Consider the following 27368-nt stretch of genomic DNA (forward strand, 5'->3'; position numbering starts at 1 on the left):
TGACTGTGTACCTAATAGATCATAGTGAGTTATCCACCAACAAAGCAGCTAACGTATGAGGAACAGGACCTAGTTTGGAAATTCAGATATTACCTTACTAATCAGGAAAAGGTAAGTTGAATGATTTAAGAGGACTTATTAATGCAAGGGGGGCTTCATCTGGCGCTTGCTACAGTGACCTGTCCTTGCAGAGATACAGAGCTTCAGCGTCTTAGAAGCTAATCAAGATTATTTTAACTTCTTCTGTCGTGTTACCAATTTAAAAATTAGTGCATTTTCCCTCATAAATAATTTAAACTGGCTATTACTACAGGGGTCTTTATACAAAACTCTATCAGCTCAAAATACCAGTGTTGCCAATTTTGTCTTCAGCAAAGAAAAAAACTTAGAGGAGCTTCTTCATCCCTTTTGGACAAGGATTAGTGTGACCAGAATAGGTAGCAGCACACCAAAAGACCAAAGTAAATTGAATAATTGATAATCTCCCAGCAGTGGGCACGTTTGATGTAGTGGTAATTGTGGTAGGTTAGTAACCATTGACTTTACATTTTAGTTAGAAGATAGCTCACCTGCAGTGTTTTGGGGCATATTAAAACGATCCAATATTGTATTGTCACTTACATCGGTAAGGTTCCCTAGGCCTATGCTTTTATATAAGTATAGTCTGAATCTAGTTCTTAATGTGAAATGTTAATTTCTGAAATTGACTCTTTAGCCTGGCTTTTTCACTGATGAATTCTCCAATCTTTTCCTCTTTAGGCTTTGACAAAGTTCTTAAAATGTGTCAATTGGGACCTACCACAAGAAGCAAAGCAAGCGCTGGAGCTGCTGGGCAAATGGAAGCCCATGGATGTGGAAGATTCTCTAGAACTTCTGTCATCTCACTTCTCCAATCCAACAGTTCGGCGCTATGCTGTCGCCAGGCTTCAACAGGCTGATGATGAGGTACTCATTGGTCTGTTGGTACATGTGAAAGTCAGCTGGTATCAGGATTTTTAGTCTCACTGAGTACTTGAAATATTTGCTACTTTTTAAGGCATTGAAGTGAATGATAGTGATTTAAAAATGAAAAAAAAAATCACTGTGATGCTATTTACTGTAAGCTTTTTATGGAGCAAAGTCTTCACATTATTAAGTGGCACTCAGTTGATAATTTTCTTAGTGTGAACAGCCAGTGATAGCTGGGTTTGTCAGACAAGGTGAAACAGCCATATGTTCTCCCCAGAAACAAGTGATAAATTTTGAATATTAACCTGCATAGAAGTGCTTTGAACTCAAATAGTCTACTAAAAGATTTCCAACAAATCCACCTGGTAAATTGAAGCCGTATATCATCATACTCTTTTAGCTGAAGGAAGTGAGTGGAAAAGCATCTGTAGGAATAAGGTGTTTCTAATTGTATACTGATTAGAATATGATAAGCTGTGATTTTTAAGTGGAGCCCACTTAATAGATGCTAATCTGTTGCATTTTAATTACCCATATAGTTTATTTTTTTTTGACAGTAGGAAAAAAATACTCTGAATATATTACTGCAACTGTTGAATCCTTGGCAATCAACAGAGTTTAAAATAGGGAGCATAAGAATATAGAATTTTTGCAAGCCTACTTCAGTAGCCAAGGTCATACTGCTTTGACTTTAAAAATGTACCTTTTATGAAACTTTTGATGGCAACTTATCAGCAAGTTGAATAGTAGAAGGAGCAAATTTATTTCATTTATTTAAAGGTTTATTTTTGGCTGCTGGAAGCAAGTAGGGCACCTTAACTAAAGAGAACATTGTAGGTCATAATTGCACCTAAATATTTACTTAATAGCATGTACCACATAACACAAAATATTTTTGAGTAACACAAAAATAGTAGTGTGATAGTTCAGTATCTTTTGGGAGCCAAACACCATCCATCCTATGCCAGTTTTTCTATTTTATATTGCTTTCTAGGAAGACCCTAATTTCCATTTCTTTATAGGTCACTAAAGCCTGACTCAAGTTTTTCTATAAGCTTTGTTTATAGAAAGCAAAACTTTCTTCTTTGTCTGACCCCCTCTGCTGCTTTGCAGAGGGGGGGGGTCTGCTTTGACTGACCCCCTCAATTCTCTTTTTTTTATCTCCATGAGGATTTGCTGATGTACCTGCTGCAGTTAGTACAGGCCCTGAAATATGAGAACTTTGATGACATAAAGAATGGACTGGAACCTAGCAAAAGGGATAGTCAAGGTTCAGTGTCAGAAAGCATGACAACATCTGGAACTAATGGTGCAGAAATAGACAGGTAAGAAACTTAGATTTCCAATAAAATAGCAGAAACATGTTACATTGTAAGTACTCAAGATCTTTCTTCTTTTTAGAGATCATTGCATATTCAGCATCCTATTTTGTAATTGGAAGTGGTGACAAAAAATTAACCGTTCAAATTTCACAAAATGTATTTCCTGGCTGCATATAATTTACAGAGCAAACGTTCTTAATCTTGAAGTTGTGGCACTTGACCTTCCTGCATGAAGGAGACAACTTCTGGAGTCCAGGAAAAACACTGGCATTGCTTCCTTCTGTCCTTGAAAAAGCTAGGATGTCTTCAATGAAATTGTATGAGGCTCCACTTCCTACTTTCATTAAAGACTATGGATCTAAAAATCTCATCAGTCTAATACGGAAAGACTTTTTTTTCCTGCTCCTGCAGAAGGTGTAGGGAGAGTCCTGTGACCCTGAAGGAGCTTGGGAGCACAGTCTTTATTCTTGCAGGAACCCAAAAGAAAGGCTGAAATATCTAATTAATATAATATTAACGTGCAAACAAACTCGGTTAACCAAAGTCTTCTGTGAATATTTAATAAAAATTTCCAGGATTTGTGTTTTTAAGCCTGAGTGTGCAATCATTTGTATCACTAGGGTATACTTTTTTTTATTACAAGTTATACTGCTTTTCATTGATCTTGCTGCTAAGCTGTAGAGTGGGTGTCCTGGGATATATGGTGTATCTTGAGGCTGCAATCACACTTAGACATTAGTAGAGCTGTTTGATTACTTCCTTTCAGGTAAATTTACTGTCTGGTAATTCTGCCTTGCAAGCACTGGGTTTGTCTACTCTATTATCTGTAATTGCATTCCAGAGACGAGTGCTTGCAGGTGTTGTGTATTAGCAATTTCATCTGAAGAACATTTAAGAAAAGCTTATCCTGAAAATGCCGATTTGTTGAATTCCAATCTATGTCTGCTTATCTTTTATGGAAGATGAAACAAAATGCAAAGTTTGATGTAAGGTGAACATCCTTCACAGCCATAAGCTTTGTAGCTATCCAGGCACAGATTTTTTTTTTTTCTGCTTTCAGGAATTGCAGCTGTCAAAGTTGCTATTCATGCAGTTTGTTCTGAAAGAGGGTTGAGATAATACTTTCAAATATACTTCCAGTTTCCTGAATTTAGTGTGCTGTGGAAGTGAAATGCATTCCAAGCAAGAACTCTGAGTCATGCCAATTACGTTTTGCTTTATGTAGTTCCCAGATAATGAGTCCTGTTCCACCTGTGTCCTCACCACCTCTTACTTCTAAGACAAAGGAGCTTGCAGATAATGAAAACCTCGATGTAAGTCAAGTGCTTTACCTTGTGGTTTTGATACTTAGTGACCTGGTACTAGAATTTGTTTGTGAATGTTTAGATCTTTCTACCGCTGAGTACTTAAAGCGCTCATAGAACACAAATGTAAACAAAATGCTAAGAAAATGTTACAAGCCCTCTATTTATGTACATGGTCACACTATCCAAAACTGGGGGACTGGTCATTGAATTTTTCACAAAATTAAAGTACTCAGTACTCTCCTTTAAAGGAGAAAATTACTGGAAAGTCTGTCATATGCTGATTAGACACTAACAATTGCATGTGTTTGAGGTGTTTTAAAGCAGCTTTTTTTACTGGAAAACAGGTATCCAAAAGTTTTCATTTCCGCAATTTGTTCTTTCTGTAGGCATATTATTTCATCTTTATTGAACTCCAGTGAAGCACTGTGTTGATTTACATCTGCCAAGATTTATACTAAATTTATACCACAAGTAGAAAAGTAATAAGAATGCAACTAGAGGGTCTCAGTACTGCATAGAAGATAAACCTCAAATTGAGCATATCAGTAATGACACACAGATTTCTTGTTAGTTGGGATATTAAACATTGAAAAACAGCTAAATGCTATATATCCTTTATGCAGCTTTTTCTTCACATTAAAATGCAGAACATCTTGAAGGGTTTTCTGGATGCAAAATGGGGTAGTAAATCCATTTTAGGATTGATTCTTACAGCAAGGGATAATTGCATAGGAGGGAAGTATTATAAGGACAAATGTAACATTAAAAGTTTATTGTTGGAGAACAACATATACCTTTAACATGTTAATACCTATATTACTGCAATAGCAGACTTTTTTTTTACTTATAGTGTTGTTACTGGATTTGGAGTAATACTGAAGGTAAATAATGATTTAGATATTAGGTTGGATTGGATTCAGATTTTAGAAGGGAATGGATCTCTCAGAACTCACTGCATTTATTTTGGGTTTTTTCCTTTACTCTCTCACTCTCTGAAGTACTTAGATTTCTTTGTAACTTAATTTTACTTCTCTTAAATCTCTTCCAGCAAGACCTTTGCACTTTCTTGATATCACGGGCATGCAAAAATTCCACGTTGGCAAACTACTTGTACTGGTATGTTAGAAACTGGCCATACTATATCAATATCTAACTGAAATCAAAGCTGTTATGCACAGCAAAACATGACCTGTCTTGAGAACCTGAGAATCTCAGTTTCTCTCAGGATGAAGCAGTAGATTTAAAACAGTATGCATTTGAAGAGAATAGTTAGTAAAAGGAGGGTTCTGTTTTTTTAAAATGCACAAATAAGCTGTACTCTTAGACAAAGGAAGGTGATTTATAGTGCATTAAGTACACCGTTATATAAAAAAAAACAAACTTAATTGTAGTTTTTAAGGTGTCATTGAAATTGTTTATGATGGTGGGGAGGAGATAAAGTTCATCATGTGCTCTGCTTTTCTGCTTGGTTTGTGTTTATAGTTTTTGACGGTGTTGGCTAGAATATTGAAGTTTTGCACTTTACACACAGTCAAGCGTGTATTTTCTGAAGATTCATAAAGCACTAATTTTTTTCTGCTAATTATTTTTTTTAGATTCCATTTATGGTTATATTATGAGCACAAACAATATATCATTGCAGATGTGTGCTTTCTTAAGGGAAACTTTAGATGCATGTAGTTCATCTAGATAGTGGACAGGTAAGATTACATAGCTAAGGATCTTGACTCACTTCAGTGGTTTCAGAGTTGAAGCAGGTACCTAAATTAGTCATCGGCCTGCTTCCTGAGTAAGCATTTGCACACAGGGATTCTCTTTTTGAAGAAAGCTGAGATGAAGAGACTTGTACTCTGAAAGTGTGTTTTTATGTATATATATTAATGTGCAGACACATATGTATATACACAACATATACAGCTATTTACTTGTATATACACATGTATTTTAGCATAGAGAGCTTAAGTTTAGCCATGTAGAAGGCACCAAAGTCAAATGATTCTCACTTGTATCCTTTGTAGATGTATTTAATAATTAAAAATGTTAATACATGTGATCATATGTTAGTGTGCTGTATTAGCTACACATAAGTTATGAATTGGGAATGGAGTATGGTATGTGATGTAAACCTACCAAACTATTTTTATAAAATTCCTAGAGGAATCCTAGCATATCCTGAGAGTGATTCCTCTTATGAATGTCTTAAGTTTTATTATTTTATTACTTTTTTAGTAGCTTACATTTAAGATACTCAAGTGCACAACTTTACTACAGTCCCTGAGTGTACTGCAGTGGCCAAAGGTAGTATTTGGCTTCAGAAAAAAGTCCTATTAAGTTGAAATGGTTAGAATAATTGCAGGATCAGTTGATGTGGGTAGACACCAAATGCTTGATCTAATCAAATATTCATCATTAAGGTATCATTAAGATAAGTGTTAGCTTTTTTCTACCTCATTGATAGAAACTGTGCACTTATATTTCAGCAGTGTCTCAGACATTCAGTCTATGGAAAGTTCAGACATACAGAATTCTGAAGTTTCTTTCTTACCACTTAAAAAATAAGCAGACAAAAAAATATACAAAAAAACAAACAAAGCCCAAACCAAACACCCCCCCCCCCCCCAATCAAAAACTGCAGTCAATTTATTCTTTGTTTTCTTTCCAGACATCTCAATTTCTCAGTGACAAAATACAAATGTCGCAGCCACTGTTTGAGCTGTTGTAGCCATAAATCCTCTTGACTGCTGATCAATTGCGTGTTTCAACTTATCCAGACATGACACGCACCTAAAATAATTAGTGGAAAAAGTACAGTAACCCTTGTAAATCAAACTTCCTGCTCAGTCCCTTGTCACTGCAAAGTTGTCCTATCCTTATACATTAACAGTGGCTACAGAAGTCAGTGCTACTGCATTTTTCTGTCTCCTCTTCAGATACATGAGGCACCTATCCAAGTTTGAAGCATTACTCTTACTCCTTGTTCCAAGATAGCTTTGAGAAACTGCCTAGGGCTTTTTAACAAATGAAGACGAAAGTGGCATGTTTCAGGGAAAACAGGAAGTAATGAATTACGTTTTGGTCCACAGACTTTGTAAATATAGGCTTATATACACATTACTGCAATCTGATTCTCTCATTTTAGTGGGGGAATGGTGTACACAAATATATTAGTAAAGAAGTAAACGTTAGTTACAGATTTTGTTGAGATAAAACTAATGGAATTACATATTCCTTGTTTTAATTTATTTAATGTATTTTGTAGTTGTAAGTAAGATTACTCAAATCTGATCAGGTGTGAATGGCAGATCTCTAATCTTGTCCAGTAATTATTCAGTTGCAAAGAAATTCTGCACAGGTGCATAAAGAAAGGGTAATTCTGGCTGTCAGCATAAAGTCCAAGTGTGTTTGAATATGTAGAATCACTTTTAAATCCAAATGCTGTGTTTGAAAATTGACTGACTTGGTAATTTCTTTCTTTTTTTTTTAATAGTGAGTTTGTACATTTTTACTGGGTAGTACTAGGAGGTGGATTTAACAACAGAAAGACCTTCCATGCATAGCTACTTTTTGCTTCTCAGTGCTGCAAGGAGAAATAAGAACAAAAGGATTCCAAAAAACTGCTTAACATGTCAAATTTTCAGTATAACTGTCCCAAATTGTACCATTTAAATTTTGTACCTGGATCATTATTTTAGGAACATTGTTTTGCAATGCAGTCTCTCAGAGCTGCTTCAGGACCAATACTGTAGCTTCCACCATTGATAATGGTAAAATAGGGAACAGAGTAAAATTCTTCTTGGTTTTGCAGCCACCTTATGTAGAGGGTAGTAGCACAGTGCAGTGCCTGTTCCTCCAACCAGCTGCTTGGTTAGAATGTTCTTATGATTTGGACTTCTGACTTGTTGTGTTTGAGCAATGCTACCTTACTGTAAGTGAAAAGTCTCAGAAACCTTGATAAGCTCTCCTGAGCCAAGTGAGAATTTGTGACTATGCAATTAGCGAGTTCATCTGTCAGTTGAGATATCATTCAAAGATCAACTTTATTTTTAGTTCCAGGCCTATGAAACAGGACTGCTGTATTTTACTCAAGTTGCCCCAGAATATAGCATAATTTAGAGCCACAAAGATGATTAAGGGAGTGGAACATCTCCCTTATGAGGAGAGGCTGAGGGAGCTGGGTCTCTGTAGCTTGGAGAAGAGGAGACTGAGGGGTGACCTCATCAATGTTTACAAATATGTAAAGGGTGAATGTCAGGATGATGGAGCTAGGTTTTTTTCAGTGATGTCCAGTGATAGGACAAAGGGCAATGGGTGTAAACTGGAGCATAGGAGGTTCCATGTGAACATCAGGAAAGGTTTCTTTACTGTGAGAGTGACAGAGCACTGGAAAGGGTTGCCAGGGGGGTTGCGGAGCCTACTACTTTGGAGATATTCAAGGCCCGCCTGGACAAGTTCCTGTGTGATGTACTCTAGGTTACCCTGCTCTTGCAGGGGGGTTGGACTAGCTGATCTTTTGAGGTCCCTTCCAACCCTTGGGATTCTGTGATTCTGTGATAACTTGGGTTGTTTTTATGCTGCAGGTATGTAATAGTGGAGTGTGAAGACCAAGACACTCAGCAGAGGGACCCAAAGACACATGAAATGTACTTAAATGTGATGAGAAGATTTAGTCAGGCTTTGCTGAAGGTAATGGCTTTGTGTAAGGAAAAACACAGCAGTTTGGGATAATCATTCTTTAAAAAGACATACGTGTCTAGGAGTGTGGCAGGATTTTAAATCATAGGTATTGAAATTTTGAAACGGCTTCCACTTCTGCTTGAATTTTGAGTTTGTGTTTTTTTTTATAAATCAAACTACTGAAAAAAGAAACTTAACATGCATTGAGAAATTTCATCTGTTTTACTGGTTCTGTTAGTAAATCCTCTGCATTGTGTAATTAGCCTATTTTATTTACTATTTCTTTGTTGGAGGCACTTGTCCTTGCAGTGAAAATTGAGACAAACTGAGACCTTACTTTATAATTCACAGTGTTGTTCTGTGTATTGGCAGCAGAGGGTGCCAGAGCAGCAGGGAGTATGAAACTAAAAACCAAGATCCTTTGGTGAATTGCAAGCTATAATTTATAGCAGATGTGCAGATTTGTGTATCTCACACTTCATGTGAATTCTGATTTTAGGAACATTACTCAAATCTTTCTCTTATACCACAGTAAGAATATTCCGTGTGCTTATCCTCCCCAACTTGTTTTGGCTATGTGAATAAGGTTTGTAATGCATGACTGTTCACCACTGAAATTGTTGATGCAAATTGAAGTGTCCTTGTAGGTCAGATAACTGATTGCTAGCTACAGCGATTCTGATTGTGCTTTACAAAAAGTCCTTTTTGAATTGACAGGAAATTGATCATTATTCATTTACCTCTTAAAAGCCCAAAGGTCTAAGGATAAAGGAATAATTTCTAGATAAAATAATGACAGAACAAAGAAATAATTTTGTTTCTTCTAATTCACTTAGGGTGATAAGTCTGTCAGAGTTATGCGTTCGCTGTTAGCAGCCCAGCAGACATTTGTGGATCGGCTAGTTCATGTAATGAAAGCAGTGCAGCGTGAAAGTGGAAATCGTAAGAAAAAGGTAACTATAGGAGTAGAAAACTTATCTCTGTCTAGAATTTGACAATAGGAATGTTAGCCTTTCACTAAAAATTCTTAGCACCAAGATTTGTAAGAGATGTCTATCTATCTTGTAATAATTTCAGCTAATTTTAAACAGACTTTGTAGAGGTTTAAATAAGTTAAAGTTCTAAAGTGTTCTGAAAGTTTATAGATGTGAAACAGGCCCTTGGGAAAGTCTTGGATAATTTGGCAAAAGGAAGATAGGACAAAAAATTGAATTGTTGATGATATAACAGTGAACAAGTTGTAGGAGACATAGGAAGGTAGCAGAGGTTAATGGGATGTGAGTATTATGCCAGGACAGATAATGAAATTTGTCTAGCAGCAAGATTTCATTTGTTCCAGGAGCAACAAAACTACTTTTATTATTAGGAATATGATTAGCAAAATTTTGTCTTCTGTTGGATCTTGATGAAAAGGATTTCTAGTGCATTTTAAGTGAATTTGACAGATGGATATAGGGAAGAAGCAGGAACACCAGTGGGATTTCTGTTAACATATCTTCTTCTGACACACATTAATACTTTTAAATACAGATTTTTTTCAGTGTAATTAATTATGTCACTTTCTTTCTTTAAACCTGTGGGGTATATTTGTGCAGGAAAATGAAACACCTAAGCATTGCATCTTTTTGTGAATGCTGTATGTCTAAGTAATAAAGGTCTAATCACTAAAAGAGGAGGAGGAATTTTCAGTTTGTAAGAAAATTTCCCGCTTGTGCAACACTGGTAGCATTCTGTCATCTATCCTTTTGTAATTGCTAGGATATTTCTGTAAAACCAAGAAACACATGGTAAGCTTTTTCAGGGTTTGGGGGTTATTTTTGTTTGGATTTTTTTTTTTTTTTTGTGAGATTTGTTTTTTGTTTGTTTTTTTGTAAATCTAGCTAGCAGTAATTGATTACTAGAACTGTTCCTAACAGTAGAAGACTACATTGCTGTCCAGTTATGCCTGTTACGTTCAGCAGGGGAAAAGACTAGAGACTTAAATGAATTTGGCCTTTATTGTGTGGGCCACCAAGGTTGAAGTACTTGAAAATTGTTGTATTTCTGGTAACTACAGGTACAGGAATATAAAGCAAGCCCTGAAATCAGATCTGTGCAAGCTGTTGGCTGTTTGGTTTATTGGTGGTAAGGTATCACCAACAAGCATGAGTTCAGGGATTTAAAGGATCAGACCTGAATCAAATTGCTGAAAAAGAATCATATTTGATGCTGGTATGGAAACAAAATTATCCCACTACTTATGCAGGCAGTTTAGAAATAAGTTTTTGTAAGGCTGTTGTACCTGGCACTTGTAAAATTGACTGTACTCAAAGTAGCTGGAATATCTGTTTCCTTATTCAGATTATTGCACATAGAGAATTTTTATTTCACTGGATTTTAAGAATTAAACTTTGATTCTTCAGAAGATTAAAGAATTAGATAAATTGAATAATCATAAGGCATCCTTTGTTAAAAGAATTTTAAACTATTCATATATACCCAGTAGGTGATTTTGTTTTGGCTTGGATTTTGTTTGTTTGTTAAAAAAAAGTTTTCATTCTTTTATTCTCTTAGAATGAGAGGCTTCAGGCATTGTTAGCAGATAACGAAAAGATGAATTTAGCAGATATGGAACTTATTCCACTCCCTCTGGAACCTCAGGTGAAAATTAAAGGAATAATCCCTGAAAAAGCTACACTCTTCAAGGTAAATGAGAACTACTGAATATCTGAAATGCAAACAAATCTTAAGAGTGCTAAACTTAGAAATGTCAGTTGAAAGATTTAAAGGGCTCACATAGACAGGGCCGAATGTAACTGTAATGTACTCTTGAAGTGGTTAAACAGCTTTTTATTTTGTTTGTGAAACTCTTTTTTTCTAGTTAATGTGTAAACTTTAGAGGCGCTTTTATAGGACTGATACCATTTATGAAGTCCATCAGCTTAAGTCATGCTTCCTAGTTCAGAGCTTTATGTGGGAACAGAAACAGGAATACCACTTATGACCAAAATCCTGTCCAACCTGGCCTTGAATATGTCTTCTGTCACAATGTAGAAAATTGTAGGATTATTTAAAGAATCATTTTTCCTTTTTGTATGCAACTTAATTTTGAAACAGTTGTTTCATGTAAAAATCTAATGTAACTGCTCAAATATGGAGCCTTGTATCCTAGATTATTTTTTTGCTTTGGTTTTGTGGGAAGTGACTTGGTCAGTTTGAATAGATTAAATCATTCATGTAGGTAATTGATCCCTTTGAACCCATTTTATGCAGAGAAATTGCAAACAATTGAATCGGCTTTCTCAAACAACAATATAAAAAGGCATTCTTGCTTTTACTAAATAGATTAAGGAAGAAATTAATTGTTTAAGATGTCTTGCTCCTAGCATTTTGTTGATTTAGTTTATCCTATAATTGTGCCTCTTTTCGATCTGGTCAGTTTAAATTTGTTTTGTTGTGACCTTTTGCATAAAGTTCTGACTGGAATTACATACATCCAAATAAAACTTGAATACTTGTGTCCATTTTTGCTACACAGGGGGGAATGTGTCCTATACACTCCTTGGTGAAAAAGAAGGAAAGCCTTAAAGTGTTTTTTAAAAAAACATGCCTAGATCCCACTTGTTCTGACTGGAAATAGTTTGTTCTAATTGTTGCTTCCTAGACAGTGAGTAATTGATTTTAGAAGCTTTAGAACTGCTTCTTCTGTACCAAACTGAAGAACATGGAGAGTTCTGTTGCTTGCTGCCACACTGTTGCTGTTCAAATTAGACTATTATAAACCTTTTGGTAACTGAATTTGATACCTGCTTAATTCACTTCTGATCTATAATGCAGTAAACAAAGATTTGTATTTCAGAACTCCATTGTAGCAACATGTTAGTAGGAACATTGCTGTGAGCCAGCTTAGTAGCACAAGTTTCCTTTTCCAGAGTGCCTTAATGCCTGCTCAGTTGTTCTTCAAGACAGAAGATGGAGGCAAATATCCTGTAATTTTTAAGCATGGTGATGATTTACGTCAAGATCAACTTATTCTTCAAATTATTTCACTCATGGATAAGGTGAGAATTACTAATCCATATCTTTGTGCTGCTTTGTTCTTGATTTCATTTGTCAAGAGCACAACTGGTAAAAACTGTTACTGCAGCTTACATTGCTAATACATTCCAGAATTCCAGATCTTGGATGGCTTTTTATTTTCTTTATAGATGCAATGATCCTGTGTAGTTAAAAAAAAAAAACAAAAAAAAAACAAAAAACAAAAACAAAACCCCTCACAAATAAAACCCCCCAAGCACGTCAAGCAGTCTTTTAACTAATTTCAATGGAGAACAGTGGAGATCAATGCTGATTGCATTCTATTAGAAATAGAAGTTGGATTTCTGTTGCATTCATCATTTGCTTGTGTGTGTTGGGCTTTTTTTTTCTAGCTGTTAAGAAAAGAGAATCTGGATTTGAAGCTGACGCCCTATAAAGTGCTGGCAACTAGTACGAAACACGGTATGGATACTTCTATTTCCTATTTCCTAGTATGGGGAGGAATCTTATCCTTCTGTTCATAGGCTGTATTGTGACATACGGTTTTCATAATAGATGTTTTGCTAAGTATAACGTTCTGAAAAGGAGGTAAAATGTGTAAGAAGATCTTGCGGTAATGTAAGTCATGGAAGTAGACACCTTGACTGATCACAGTATTCCATAGGTAACTCAGATATCTTCATAAAAGAAGCCTGGTCTGGATTTTGGAGTATGTGACAATCAGTAGCCATAATTTTGCTGCTAGCTTGCTGTGTGATCTGGCACAAATAACTTTTAACACTCCTATTTATAGGTCTTTACATGAAATTTGAGGAGAAAACCAAGACAAAATCAAACATGGCTATGCTTTTACGTACATTCTGGATACATATTTAGAAAATTACTGATTTATCATCTCAAAAACTTGGAACAACAGACATTTTGCAAGCAACTTAGTCTTTAAAACAACCCTTCAAACAACAAACCAACAAAAGTTGTTTTAAAACTGAGTGAAGGCAGAAAATTGACATGGGACAAAACATGCATTTTTGCCAATAAGGAGCAGTTGAATGAAAGTTTGTATTAGTGTTGTGTTTTAATAAACGTGTTATAGAGTAGCCTGAAAGTTCTGTGGATTGGAAAGTTTATTTTCCTGGTTGCTTTCTGTCACAGGCTTCATGCAGTTTATTCAGTCAGTACCAGTTGCAGAAGTTCTTGCTACTGAGGAAAGTATACAGGTATGTGATGGGGGATTTTTTTAAGTCATCTTCTGATCAAACCGTATAAATTGCAGGCGTAGGTTATTGTGGTGTGAGACTATGCCAGGATAGATAATGAAATTTGACTAGCAGCAAGATTTCATTTGTTTCAAGAACAACAAAACTACTTTTGCTGTTAGGGTTATGATTAGCAGACAGCAATTATTGTGGAAAATCAGTAATCTAAATAGACAAGACGCCAAAAAAATGTGGTCTAAGTTTACTTCACAGATCAATGGCAAAATACATTATACAGCCCAGATTTCCTGTGCCAAAGCATGATAAAATAGCTGGGCACTGGAGGCCAAGGAAATAAGATCTAAATGGACATGTTTAGGTATTATGAAAGTTTGGTGTATTTATTTTTTTTTTGTAAATACTCATTTTGGCTGTCACACCTATTTTATTAAAGATGAGCACTGTATGTAAATATGAAAGCATGTTTCAGTTCTGAGAAGTTTTAAAGCAAGTAATCCAATACTGGTGGGTTTCTTCTGAGTGTTGAAGGAGGACTGTTTTGGCAGTGCCTGTGTTTCACAGGAAATGAGATATTTCCATTTGATGATTTAGATTTTTCTTTTAATCTCAGTCAGAGTTCATTGTCTTGAGGAACACAAAGACATACGGTGATGATAAACTTCGTGAGAGTGTATGTCCCACATATAGTTACTAATCTGGGCTGTTGGTCTTGGCCTAAATGTTTCCCGTGGAAGTAACTCATAGTTATTAATTAGTAACTTTTCATTGCATTGTTCATTTTCTGAAGCTGTTACTAAATAAAACTGCATTTTCTTTTGAACTTCAGATCTATTTCTGTTAAGAATGTGATGATTAAGAAAATAAAGCAGTATAAAATTAAATTTGTTTACTAGTTTTTGGGGGAGTGCTTGTAATTTAAGCGATCTTAATAAGGGACGCTTGTGGTCTTGATTTAGCACCTGTTTAAGAATCCTGTTTCAAATCGTATAGAATAACTAAATTTGGTGATAACTTCCCCTCCAGAACTTCTTCAGAAAACATGCGCCTAGTGATACTGGTCCTCATGGAATAAGTGCAGAGGTGATGGACACATATGTGAAGAGCTGTGGTAAGTTACAGTCTTAGAGTTGGTAACTTCTTATCTGAAGTATAAAGGGCAGGTAATAAGACATTCTAGTTTAGCTGACACAGGTAAGGGACTGTACATGTACTTACTCTCAGAATCCCTGTGAAGAGAATAGTTTTGAGCCTGGCATGTCATGTACAATTCCTCTTCTCAGCCCTCTTTGTTCTCTTTAAAGGAAATGAGAAGTTAAATATTCTTTGCTTTCTTGCAATAACCTTACTTCTGCCCCTTCCTCATCATGAGTTGGGGCCTTTACAATTCAGCTAGATAAAAACATATATATAACAATCACTCATCTGTATTTGGGGCAGAAAAATTTAATTTGTTTTTAAAACAACAGGTTTTTCTGAGTGATGAGGATACATTCGAATTCCTGTTCTGTGTTTGGATTACAAGAAGTGGTAGTGTAGTCCTTGTTCAGTAAACTGATGGCAGTGTTAAAATACCACTGGCTTACTGCTTAGCTTGTAAATAATTTTGATATGTATGCATTCAGATTCATATCAATGTCAAATGCTTATTTACAGCTGCCTTAAAATATCTTCAATTCAAAAGGTGTACATTCATTTTGCTCAAAATACTTGATCTTCATTTGAAGTATCTTAATCCCAATATTGAACAAATTCAGGATTTTAGTGTTAGGTAAATAATTGTGTAGCAAGATATCAAAATCTAGGCAGTACTGAATAAACTTAAGAGTTTTAATTTATTACTTCAAATGTGTTTATGGTGCTGATAATCTTGATCATTCTTCACCAGCACCACTCCTGCACCCCTCTATGGTATATTTATTACCAGTGAAAAAGAACTAAGATAATGTCATATGTTGTTGTTAATTGCGTGGAACTTGTTGCTCTCCTTGAAAGGTACTTATATTGATGTTTACAATTTACTTGTTACAGCTGGTTATTGTGTAATTACTTACATCCTTGGAGTTGGAGATAGACATCTGGATAATCTTCTGCTAACAAAAACAGGTAATTCTTTTAGCAGTATAATGTTATAACAGCAGTTGTTTAATTTCTAGTGTTGTTACTGTTTCGCTCCATTTTTCTTGGATATAACCCACTGAGTATTGTAGATTAGAATTTATTTTGAATGTAAAGTGATCATGTCTCATCTAAGGTGAATCAAGTGAATCAAAGTTTAGGTTTAAACTACTAGTAGTGTGAAGTGGCAGTTGAAGAACAATAAAGCAAGCAATTAATTGCTCTTCAAACACATTAGCAGGCAAGATATGATACAATGTGTATCTGATATATAGTTTCACTGTCAGTTTAAGAGCCATTTATACATCTGTAGGTAGTGGAAACCTAACTTCACCTCAGCACAGACGTGTTTATAAGCACCAGGGGTTTTGTACCCTTTACAGTTGACTTGTTTTACCATCCTGGGTTCTACTATCACATTTTTTACACTGAAAGCTGGACCTGTAAGATGTTTTTTTTGTTAAACACAAGAGTGAGTGGTGCTACCTTTTTTTGAAACTAGTATGGCTGTAGTACAAGGAAAAATTGGACTGCCTTTGCCTGAGACCAAGAAACATTTCATTGTTACCTTCAAGGTGGCCAAAAGCTCAAGTACTTCCAAATCCCTGCCACAGACAGGGCCACCTTCCAATAGACCAGGGTGCTTCAAGCCTCATCCCGCCTTGCCTTGAACACTGCCAGGGATGGGGCAACCACATTGTAGTTATCAGGTATTAAGAATATAGGTATTGGGAATTAGGAATCAGGTGTAATCTTGATGATTTAACTGCGATGTCCATGCAAATTCTTGGCTCGGATTTGATTTTCTTTTGAAGAGATTGGTTATGTGAACTTAACAGGTCTGTATGTTTTTCTGAGAAACTTATATATCCCAGAAGTATGAATGCCACATGGGACCTGTCAGAGTAGGGTTCACTGCAGCATTTTCTATGCCCTATGAATCTTGATTCTTGATGAAACCAAACCATTGTACAACAAAAAAAAACCCATGTGTTTCATCATTAACCTAACTGAGCTGATTGGACAATTAATCTTCAATTGAGATTATATATTTTTTGAAGCCTTCTCTAAAAACAAAGAAGGAGAAAGATTCTTTAGTGTCCTGCTCATTGCAGATTCACAGCTGGAGGAGAAAAAATTTGTAGAAGTTAACTGTTTAATCAATTACATCTTTTAATTTGCAGCAAAACCTGTATCTTGAAAATTCAAAATAGCAGATAGGCATTTTGATTCTCCCTAAATTGTTTTAGCTTTTTAAATGTTATCTTTCATTGCCATCTGTATGGATTAATAACATGCTAGGTAGAGTGAATAATTCTAGTGATTCCAAATAAATAGAAGATTTCTTTAGTAGAGGAAATGAAGGACTTGAAAAGCTACTTCAATTGTTACAATCAGTGCCTTGGGGTGGAGGGAAATTCAAGTGCTTTTGTGAAGAAACTCATGCAGGTACATGCAAACTAATTTTCAGCGAAGTTTTAACAAAAAAAAAAAAAAAAACCCACAATTTCTTGTAGGGGAAAAGTTTTTGGAGTTTTTTTTGGTTGGTTGGTTTGGGTTTTTGTTTTGCTTGCTTGCTTGCTTTTGAACTGCAGCTTCCCATAGGAGTTCTAATGCCTTGAATGCCTTCATTGCATAGTGATAGAGAATTATATGAGTTCTGTTTAAGGGTTTATAATAAAGTGAAATGTTTGTTGAATGAAAAACATGTAAATGAAAGTTATTTGGGGAAAAGCAACGCATCCAAGTGGAAGGCTTGTTGGTTTACAGATAAGGCTGAAGCATATGTTACTTTGCATCTGCATACAGAGTATGATAGAGTAGAAAATTAACCTTTTTTAAACTAAAAGGTTTTGCGCTAAGCACAAGAGAACAACTGAAGCCAAGTGGGTTTTTTCCTTATCTGCTTGGAAATGCACAAATGGGCATTTTAAATCTATGTTGAGAGATGTCTGTCATATGTCTTAGGTGATGGGCATAAATCTTCCCATAGAAGGCACTGCTTGCACGCTCAGTAGTAGTATTTTAGCGTTTTGTTTGGGGAAAAAGTGCATCTTACTTATGTTAAAAAGTATCAGCACAATGGCTGTTTGGCTTAGCGGAAGAATTTAATCAGTACAGCAGAGGGCAGTGCACACTCACAGTACATCCTGAGTCTGAAGTTGTTTTTCTGTTTCCTGTGCTCTTGTCACATGCTGAGAGAGGTTTTCTGAGCTATCTAGAGAAAGTGTTTTGTTCCAAATACAGCAGAGGCTTGCTACAAATCCTCTTGCTTGTTTCTTGTTATTGACATTCCCTTAGACTTAAGTTGGAAAAAGCTGACTTCATTCTTCTCTTAAAGAATGGAAGCTTTAAGTTTCTTCAAAAACATATGATCATATGTGCATCCTGTCTGATGCTATTTAACAAATCGAAGCTTTCTGACAGGCTAAAGAATGCTGAATACCAGCTGTGCTTTCACATTATTGAATGTCAATAGCAATGTACCTTTTTGCTCTACCTTTTAGTTTGGTGGATGTAGCCACACCTGTGTTAGACTCCTTCCAGTGAAATGGATGCATCATCTTATACAGATGTATGTGTTTTGTAATTGATATGGTATATTTAAACGTAAAGTAATTGATACTGAATTTCACAAAAACAAATAATTTCCCACTCAGTGTTGGAAATACATCTTTTGGATTATGGAATTAGTATGTCTGTTATTTGGGTGAAATAATTTCTGCTGTCTTTGTGACTGTTTTATGCCTATAGTTCTAAAAACAGGGTGACTTCTTAAAGTAGTCTTAAACTAGATATCTAGTTTTTCAGATTTCTAAGTGCTGTTCTGTTATTCTTCAAGGGCAGCTGTAGAAGTTTATTTAGAAGGAGGTATAGGGAAACTTCAGTAAGAACATCCTCATCTATCAGTAATGTTAAAAATTACAAGAATACTTACCTCAGTTTCATAAATGTGCCTTTGCTTGTAACCTGAAAGTCACATTAGGTAGTCAATATAGCATTAAAGGAATTTTTATTCAACTGTCTGCTTCTCCTGGAGATGAAATGTCTTATCAATTGCTCTGTGTTTTAATTTCTTCTTTCCAAATCTGTAACGGCAGATATTACTGTGACTTGTAAATAACAAGACATTGTTTTGCAGCTGAATACCCAGCTTTAAGTAACATCAGTGCCTCCTTGTAGGATTGCAGACTGATTAATATATTAATGCCAGCATCTGAGTTGCCAGGTAATTTGCCCTTTCTTTCCTTGGAAGGAAGAGCTGGATGGTTGTGAAGCTGGATTGTGAGATGTAGCATGTTCAGATAACTTTCATGTAACATTTGTTATGCTAGTATGTTTCAATTCTGTCATGCCTTCCCTTGAAAACAATTTCTTCTGCATTTGCTCCACTCTCTTCTTGATCGTAGAGTTGGGATCTAGCTACTAATGTAATACCCAGAAATGGGTGTCTTTATGTTTGCTAAGCTTTTTAAAGTCTTAATGACAGTGAGTACAGTTATCATTAAAGCTTTGTCTTTCAGCTATGGCAGACAAGTCTCCTGTCCCATCTGAGGTCTCTTAATAACTTCAACTTTCTTTGTAGGTTTCACAAAGGTCTTGTCATATTTGCAGGCTATACGTAGATACTGTCGTCGACTATCCTAAACATTCAAATGGTCTTATGGAGTAGCGCTGCATGTGTGTGTTTGACCAACTAACTCTCACCCTAGTGACTGGACAGCTCAATCTTTCAATACCCTATAGGATCTACATGTAAATTCAAGTTCCTGTTATAGATTCTCTAAATACAGGCACTTTGGTCAGTGTACAAAACTGAACTGTACAATTGAAATTGCTCTGTAGCAGTAGAACAAATCGCTAGATGGATAAAGTAGATAATTAATATCTGAGGGCAAGTCAAAGACTGAGGGCTCAGAACTTTGAAAAACACATTTTCTTTTAGCATTATGTGTAGGTAGGTTAAAGAGCTGGACTGTCTTCTTATTCAGTGTTTAGAGGTGGAGCTGTGATCTGTCTTCAGTATGAAGTGCAGCAATTGATGTCTGATTTATTCTTCAGTCACAGTTAGAAAGGGTTGCCTGGTAAGACAGCAAAGGCCTGATGACACCGTGTGTTTTTAGTTTCCGTGCTTATCAGTTAGAATCACCTATGCCAAATCAGGTCTGGAGACGACAAAAATGGAAAAACTAGGATTCAAACCTTCAAAACTCTTTTAGTGTTTAGACAACGAAAGTGTCTATCGGTGTACTTAACGTTGCAAACTACTGTAGTATGGGAAATGCAGTGGCATTTTAGAATTTCTTCTTACACGTTACTGGTCTTGATAGAAGAAGATCCTTTTTTATAAAAAATAATGAAAGTAACACATAATGTTATCCTTTAAATTTTTCTCTGTGACTCCAATTCCTGCGATTCTTCCCAAAAAAGAACATAAACTTTCAGCTGTTAATCTGCTAAAGCATTTTCTTTTGTAGGTGTCTTGAACAGTATTTCTGATTTAACAATACATATCTGACATCTTTTTTTCTTATAATATGCCTGCATGGAGTATATTTCGATAATGGACAGCTTGAGGTGTGAGTCAGGGGGTAGAAATTACAGCGCTTACCACAAGCTTGGCCCTTATCCATTATATGGGTGACCATGATGAACTTCAGTTGCTGTGCACTGAGTTCACACCAGTATCCTGAATAAACCCTTAATAAGTCATGCTACTTTCTTCCATTTTTGCGTAGTCTTGGAAAAGCTATAATGTATACATGATGAAGATGATGACAGTAAATGCTTTGATAGCAAAGAAGAAATTCTGACAGCAACATCAGGATTCTCTAGAAAAGCCAGGAAAAACCTCCCCACCCATCCATCCATCCATATGCGTCAGAGGAATTTTTATCCTATTGCTTCAAATTTAAAATAGGAATTCAGTCAGGATAGTCATTGAATTGTACTTTTTATATATAAGCCAAGTTAGAACAATAGTGGGAGTTGCAGTTTACAGAAATCATATTAAATTAGGAGTTTCAGGGATTTTGTATTTTGATTGTTTGAGGGTTTTTCTTCCTAAAAGTAGGAACAGATAAGTTAGAAATAATTTATAAGGCTTTTCTACCTGTTAAAAGCTAATTGTCACCAGACTTATTTTATTTTAGTAATTATGCCTAATTCGCTTTGCCTCCTGCATTTTATTTAAGCATTTCAGAATTCTGTGCAGTTTTTCAGGAGTTTTTCTGACTGCTCTGGTGAAATAGAACAATTTCTGTGCTGCTATATGGGAACTTTCTCCTGTGCATCTAGACATTAGCAGTAACAGTGATGGACAAATCAGCCTCTCCAGCTGCAGTCAGATGTTATTGGCTATTGCAAGCACCAGACACCAATTTCTAGTCTCCACAAGTCCATACTTCACTTAATCAAAGATCATTTCACTCTGAGGGCTGAAAGGAACTCAGATGGACTTTCAAATCCCCCATGCCCTGACTGCTAGTCAGGGAAACTTTCCATGTTTGATACCATTTCCTTGAACTCTCCAAGGGCCTGTTCTCTTTATGCTACACATTAGAAAACCAGGTAGGTGTTCAGTAGAAAAATGGAGTCAGCCTCATAAAATTAAATTAAAAAAAAAAAAGCTTATCAGTATACAACAGTAGCAGGCTTTAGGTTTTGTACAAAATAATTCTGTGAACAGGCTGCATTATTGCATATTCCTGGAAACATCTCATCCTCTTCCTGTCAGTGTGTGCTTTGTGCCTTGCCTTTTCTTCAGTAAAATAGCTTAAATGGGGATTGGTGAGTGATTATTAGGGCCCTAGTTTTTAAGGTGAGACACACTATTTGAAGTCTTTCCAGCTGAGATTTTTCCTCCTTTCTGAAAATAGTGCTAATGTAATGTTTCAGGCTTTAGGAGTGAGCCGCTTTCAACTTCAGACCTGTGTATCTTGAACTCTATGTAGTTGCCTATACATAGCCCTTCTAGCCTTGAAACGGGGCAGGAATTTCATGCATACTTGTCTGTGATATTGATGTTTCCTGAATTGTTAGGTTTTGTTTTCTCAGATGCCTAAAGTCTGCTATTGTTATAAAGAACTCAGATTTTTTAAATAGGTGTCTAAATATTAGAAATCCAAGTCCTTTATAGGACTTAGCCCTACAAGAATGTAGGATGTTCAGAGGATGAAATATGTTTCACCTGGTGTCTTAACAAACTTTCAGATAAAAACATGACCCAAATTAAAAAAAACATCACCCATATGATTTAGCAGTCATTCAGGACCCGTAATAAACCAAAATTAGATGTCCAGTTTTGTCTTTAATTTATAAGCATGTGTAATAATTAAAAGCCCTTTAAATGAAGATTTAATTAATCTGAAGAAGATAGATTAGAAGCTGAGGTGAAAACATGATGGTCTAAGAGATTGAAGTGTATGTATTACGGCACTGACGCTGTATGTTAAAGAAAGGAAATGCAAATGTTTTATAGACCATGGAAGTTCAAAGCCTTTAGAAAAAGTCGTGTTACACAGTTCACTCAACAGCTGCCCAAATAGGATGTTGATTCTTGGGTAGACTATTTTTCAGCTGTGTTTAATAGACAAGGTTATTTAAGTATTATGATACCTGAGGCTGACAAATTTCAGATGAGTAGTGGTTTCTGGAGCTGTGCTCTTGAAGAAAAAAGCATGTTTAAATTGATGAAAAGATAGTAAGTTGTTATTGGTAGTTTTTCCTCTGTCTTTATAGATGCCTGTCAGGAGTGGAGGCTGTGTTAGGAAACAATATGCTGTTCACAGTGAGAGTTAATTCATACAGAATAAAAGTTCTTATTAAATATATTTTCTGCGCTCTTAAAATTGCATCTTCAGTACAGTAATTTCTAGCTCAAAGTGGTATTTTTTGTTTAAAGTTCATATAACCTACAGTAGTTGCTTTATGTAGAGCTGGAATGTTCAGGTTCCTATTTTTAATGTTGCTCTTTCTGGTTCCTATTTTTAATCGTGCTATTTCTGCTGCTGCTAAGCATATTCTTGCACTATACGTTGTCAAATAGGTGCCAGAAACTATCTACAGCCTTGCTCTTGTAAGAGTGTACACTGGATGGTCGTCTAATCATTGCATTCATTAATACTGTGGAAGTGGGAGGTCCAGTGTTAAACCCTGATACAGATTTTACTTGTGATGATCACTTGAGGTACTTGCAACCTTTTAATCTTAGTAGTAAAAGATTTCAAATAATCAAGTTTGTTAGCTCGATAACTTTATTATTTATTGACATAAATCATAGAATCACAGAGTAGTTAGGCTTAAAAGGGACCTTAAAGTTCATCTAGTCCATCCCCCTGCAATGGCCAAGAACACCTTCCACTAGAGCAGGTTAACTTGTATTAAATATACAGCCAATTTAATGTGTCCGAAGCAGGCCCACTCTTTGCTTGTTTCAGCTGTATTTAAGCTGTCAAGGAGAACATGAGTCTGGTGTCTCTGTAGAAAGCTCTGAAACTTACATACTCCTCAAGTTGGCTGGTCAGTCTTTACTGGTGTAGCAGCCTCAGGCAAGCACCAAGGGGAGCCTTCTGTCTGTGTTCTGTAATACTATATACTGGTTTAATTGATCATGGAGGAGCTTCACAATTGAAAATTACTTCAGTCTGTGCTTAGTACATGAATTTGAAAAATATTAAAGTATTTAAATGAAAGCTTTTGACATAGATTTTGAGTCAGCCTACAAGTTGCTGAATTTGAAGTACATCTAGGGAAACAATAATATCAATGCTGGATGGCCTCATTTTACACTGTCTTTTGTACTTCATTCCTAAAAATGTGTAAGTATTTAATTAATTTGTAGGAACACAGTCAGCTATTAGAATGTTTTTGAATGTTTTAGATGCATCTTTATTAGCAATTTAAATTACTAATCATCGCCTCTTATTCCCTATCTCTAGAGCAAACTAAAAAAAAAAAAAAAAAAAAAGATTTAATTGCTGCCACAAGAATTACTGTTTTATTCAAAATGTTGTCTCTTGACTCTTCAAGGTGACAGGTTTGAATAAATGAAGAGAAAACAGACCCCTCAAACTTTTTAATTAAACATTTTCTGTAACTTAATGGTGGGAGCGGGTATATATATCAAAGTGCATACTTCAGAAAGTTAGTGTACAGAACTGAGCTCTAAAAGTAACTCCTGTAACAGTTTGAAAATACTATTAAGGGAGTGGGGGTTTTGTAGCACAATTAGGTATGCAAAATGTAATGCTTGTAGCATTTATCAGCTCGCAGTTACTTTGCCTGCTTGTTAAGTGTCCTCATGATCTCCCTTAGAAAATTGACTGTGGTGGAAATTGTTTCTTGTGTTAAAAAGTGCTTATGACATATCCCAAGCACACTTCTCTAATAAAAACTTAGATATAAAATTACTATTGAGTAAAGTGATCGAAGCTAGTGACCCTTTTTTTCAAGTGTGCTGTTCACCTAGGCTTATGAAAATATTTAAATTGATACAGATTCTGCAGGTTAAAATTCCCCTTGGCAAGCAGATCTCTGTCCATGATGCTGTTCAGTTCCATAATTCTGAAGCAAGACTGTGTGTGTTCTGTGCTATCTGCAACTATCTAGATAACAATCATGCTAATCGTTTTCTACCTTCTTGTTTAAAAGATCTTCCATCTTGTATCTATACTTCACTTTTCTCTATGAATTAGTCATGTAAAACTTAAATTTATTAATGTCACTGAGTAGCTTTGCTAACTTAACTTGCCTAACAGTTCAAATACACATCATCTTTTTGTACTTCTTAGTTTAATTCTTGGTTACTGATTACTGCAGAGTTCTGGAAGATGGCTTCTCACTGTTCTAAGGAAATCACAAAGCAGATTTCACCTATATGTGGCATTGTTTTGTTTTTTTATATAAATGTTTCTTGGCATATCTGCATTCTTACCATGTTTTTTTGTAATGCAGCTCTGGTATGGGCCAAGTCACTGTTGAAATTATGTACTTCAAATTGGATATTTATTTGCAGAACACTTTCTTTTTTTTTTTCTTTATATGGTCAATATTTTCCACTTATGAAATGAGACAAGAATGTTCCTAGAAACTGACTTCCTAAGAATTACGTGTTTTACTATTTTTGATTCCTCTTGACAAAATTTTTATTTGCATGTTTATATAATATTTAATCTTCAGTTTATTTTATCTATTTTATTTTATTTTAGTAGGTGTTTTGAAGTTGCAGGTGTTTCAATTGTTTGAGACCTATTGTGTCCCACGTATGGTTCAGAACTATTAAAAGGGAATACAGTGAATACTCCCCAATAAAGGTCTGAGCGATACTATAAACAGCACGGCTGCATGCAAGCTCTTGATAGGAAGAGAAGTTGCATTGTGCATTTGAAGCAAGAGGTATATGTATACAAGGTTTTGTCAAGTTAATGCTGCAAAAACACTTTAAATGTAGTCAGTTGATCTGAGAATACAGAATCAGAACGGTTTGTGTTGGAAGTGACCTTAAATCTCATCCAGTTCTAACCCCCTGGTATGGGCTGGGAAACTTTCCACTAGATGAAGTTGCTCCAAGCACCATGCAACCTGGCCTTGAGCACTGCCAGGGATGGAGCAGCCACAGCTTCTCTAAGCAACCTGTGCCAGTGCCTCACCGCCTTCATAAGTAAAGAATTCCTTCATAATGTCTAACCTAAGTTTCTCCTCTGTGAGTTTAAAGCCATTCCCCCTTGTCCTATCACTACATGCCCGTGTAACAAGTGCCTCTGCAGCTTTCTTATAGGCCGCTTTTAAGGCTCCTCTAAACTAAGATCTTCCTGGTTGTTATTATATGGTGAGCAGATCTGGCTGCCTTACTTAGTTACAGCATCTCTCTGCAGGGGAAATAGGTAGTGGTCAAGTGATGGAACTTCTGCATTTTAGTACAGCGAAAGCATAATGCAGACTTCACCACACTTAAAATACAATTTCATATTTGGAATTGTAGTGATGTTTCTTAAATGTATTTGAAAACTGTTGATAAATTTTAACCTTAAATCAAAGAATTTCAAAGAAGCTTTGAAATCTTTGGTCTTTTAATGCCTCAAGAGGTCATTCTTATGATCATGAGTCTTATTTTCCCTTTGGAAGATTTAACATCCAACTAAAATAACATATTTTATGCCTCAGCAACCAAATTGGATACTAAAAGTAATGCAGTGTGTGTATTAATACTTTAATTTGCTAACAAATTCTAAGGAAGGCACAAAGAATTAGTATCTAACTGTGCATTTAATATCTAATGTCCAGTTTCAACATTGATTCAGTCTTTGTGAATATTCTTCATATGTTTTAAAAGAAGGCGGAAAAAACTCATCTTGTTTATGAATACTCTTAATGAATTTGAAATCAGCTTTACTTTTTTAAATCCATAATGTCAGACTGGCAGCTGAAGATATAAAAAATACGAGCCTTACAGAAAACAGTGAATTGCATTTTTTTTCAAGAGCTGCTTAGTATCTTCTAGAGATCACGCTTAAAGAATTTCTTTTTTCCAAGTTTTGCATTAAGGTTTGATACTATGTAAACTGCTTATCTTTCGTTCTTCTACAGGTAAACTGTTTCACATTGACTTTGGTTATATTTTGGGACGGGACCCCAAGCCTCTACCTCCCCCAATGAAGCTGAACAAGGAGATGGTGGAAGGTATGGGAGGCACACAGAGTGAACAGTACCAGGAGTTCCGTAAGCAGTGCTACACAGCCTTTCTCCATCTCCGCAGGTAACAATATTGGTTTTATGCTAAAATTGATTAGAGCCATTGTAAAGCAGGAGAGAAGTAAATGAATCAGGGAAAATATTCCAGTTGAAAATCCAAAACTTGTTTGAAGTCTGAATGTAGACACAAGAATTCATGTGAGACATAGGAATAAAAACATCACACCATTGGCGTAACATGGAGTTTGAATGTAATTGTTGTCCAAGGTAAGGCCCCCAGTTTTGCTTGTTTAATCACCTGAATAGTGGTTTTCGTAATTCCTGTGGGACGTTGAATTGTATCTTGCGTTTTGGATCAGTTTTTGCCCTTAAGCCACTTTATCTGTGAATATTGATTATCAGTTAACTGTCCTCTAAGTCGTTACTTGTTTGCTGCTTTATCCTTCTGCAGTTTAGATTAGTGATGATCAAATTCTTTGGCTGGAAGATGGCAAACGCATAAGCTTACTTGAGTTCAGGTCCTGCAGGGCAAAATTTAGCTATCAGTAGTGACAATGGTGTATGTTAGCAGTTTCTGTATATACCCAGAACTGTGACAGCTAAAACTTCTTTAGACCCTGTCTATTTACAGACCAACAGATCTCTCCTTTAAATTTGGAATCGCCTTCATTCTTTTGCAGTAACTGTAATTCTTACGATCCACTTTCTGAACCAAGGAGCTCAGCTTTGTTCTCTTTGAACAGAGCACAGGTGAGCACTCTTGGACTGCCTGTTGAGCTCATTTAGTGCATCTTGAATGGAGAATAAAGAATTTCACATTAATACCAAGATCACATAATGTAAACCTCCAAATACATGGAAAAAATTAGTACTATGAAAAATATATAAACTACATGTGGTATGAAAAGTAGGCAGTCAATAACAGGAAATAAAAATGCCTCATGTAGTTACTAAAAGGAGAAAGAGAGTAAAGAGTTGGCTTATAAACTGATTGTTAATGGGCAAAAAGCAAATCAGCAACATGAAAACAGCATATGATCAGCAAGCAATATTCATGACTTCAGAGAACCATCAGG

General features: G+C 35.7%; 1 protein-coding gene across 7 annotated transcripts in view; it reads left to right on the forward strand.

Annotated features, from left to right (window-relative positions):
- PIK3C3 (phosphatidylinositol 3-kinase catalytic subunit type 3) overlaps window positions 1-27368 on the forward strand; it is a 72235-nt gene that overhangs the window by 20448 nt on the left and 24419 nt on the right. For all 7 annotated transcript variants that reach the window (XM_062613386.1, XM_062613388.1, XM_062613383.1 and 4 more), the window contains 14 exons: window positions 19-111; window positions 760-945; window positions 2119-2273; window positions 3496-3583; window positions 4626-4693; window positions 8155-8260; window positions 9088-9204; window positions 10805-10936; window positions 12163-12291; window positions 12661-12730; window positions 13421-13485; window positions 14509-14593; window positions 15514-15588; window positions 26188-26356. In XM_062613386.1, coding sequence (XP_062469370.1) covers window positions 19-111; window positions 760-945; window positions 2119-2273; window positions 3496-3583; window positions 4626-4693; window positions 8155-8260; window positions 9088-9204; window positions 10805-10936; window positions 12163-12291; window positions 12661-12730; window positions 13421-13485; window positions 14509-14593; window positions 15514-15588; window positions 26188-26356 — 1538 coding nt within the window. The remainder of the gene's footprint in view (window positions 1-18; window positions 112-759; window positions 946-2118; window positions 2274-3495; window positions 3584-4625; window positions 4694-8154; window positions 8261-9087; window positions 9205-10804; window positions 10937-12162; window positions 12292-12660; window positions 12731-13420; window positions 13486-14508; window positions 14594-15513; window positions 15589-26187; window positions 26357-27368) is intronic.

The sequence above is a fragment of the Pezoporus occidentalis genome, unplaced genomic scaffold (genome assembly GCF_034315485.1).
Source record: "Pezoporus occidentalis ecotype Australia unplaced genomic scaffold, CSIRO_AGI_Poc_V1 ctg166, whole genome shotgun sequence".
NCBI lineage: Eukaryota > Metazoa > Chordata > Aves > Psittaciformes > Psittacidae > Pezoporus > Pezoporus occidentalis.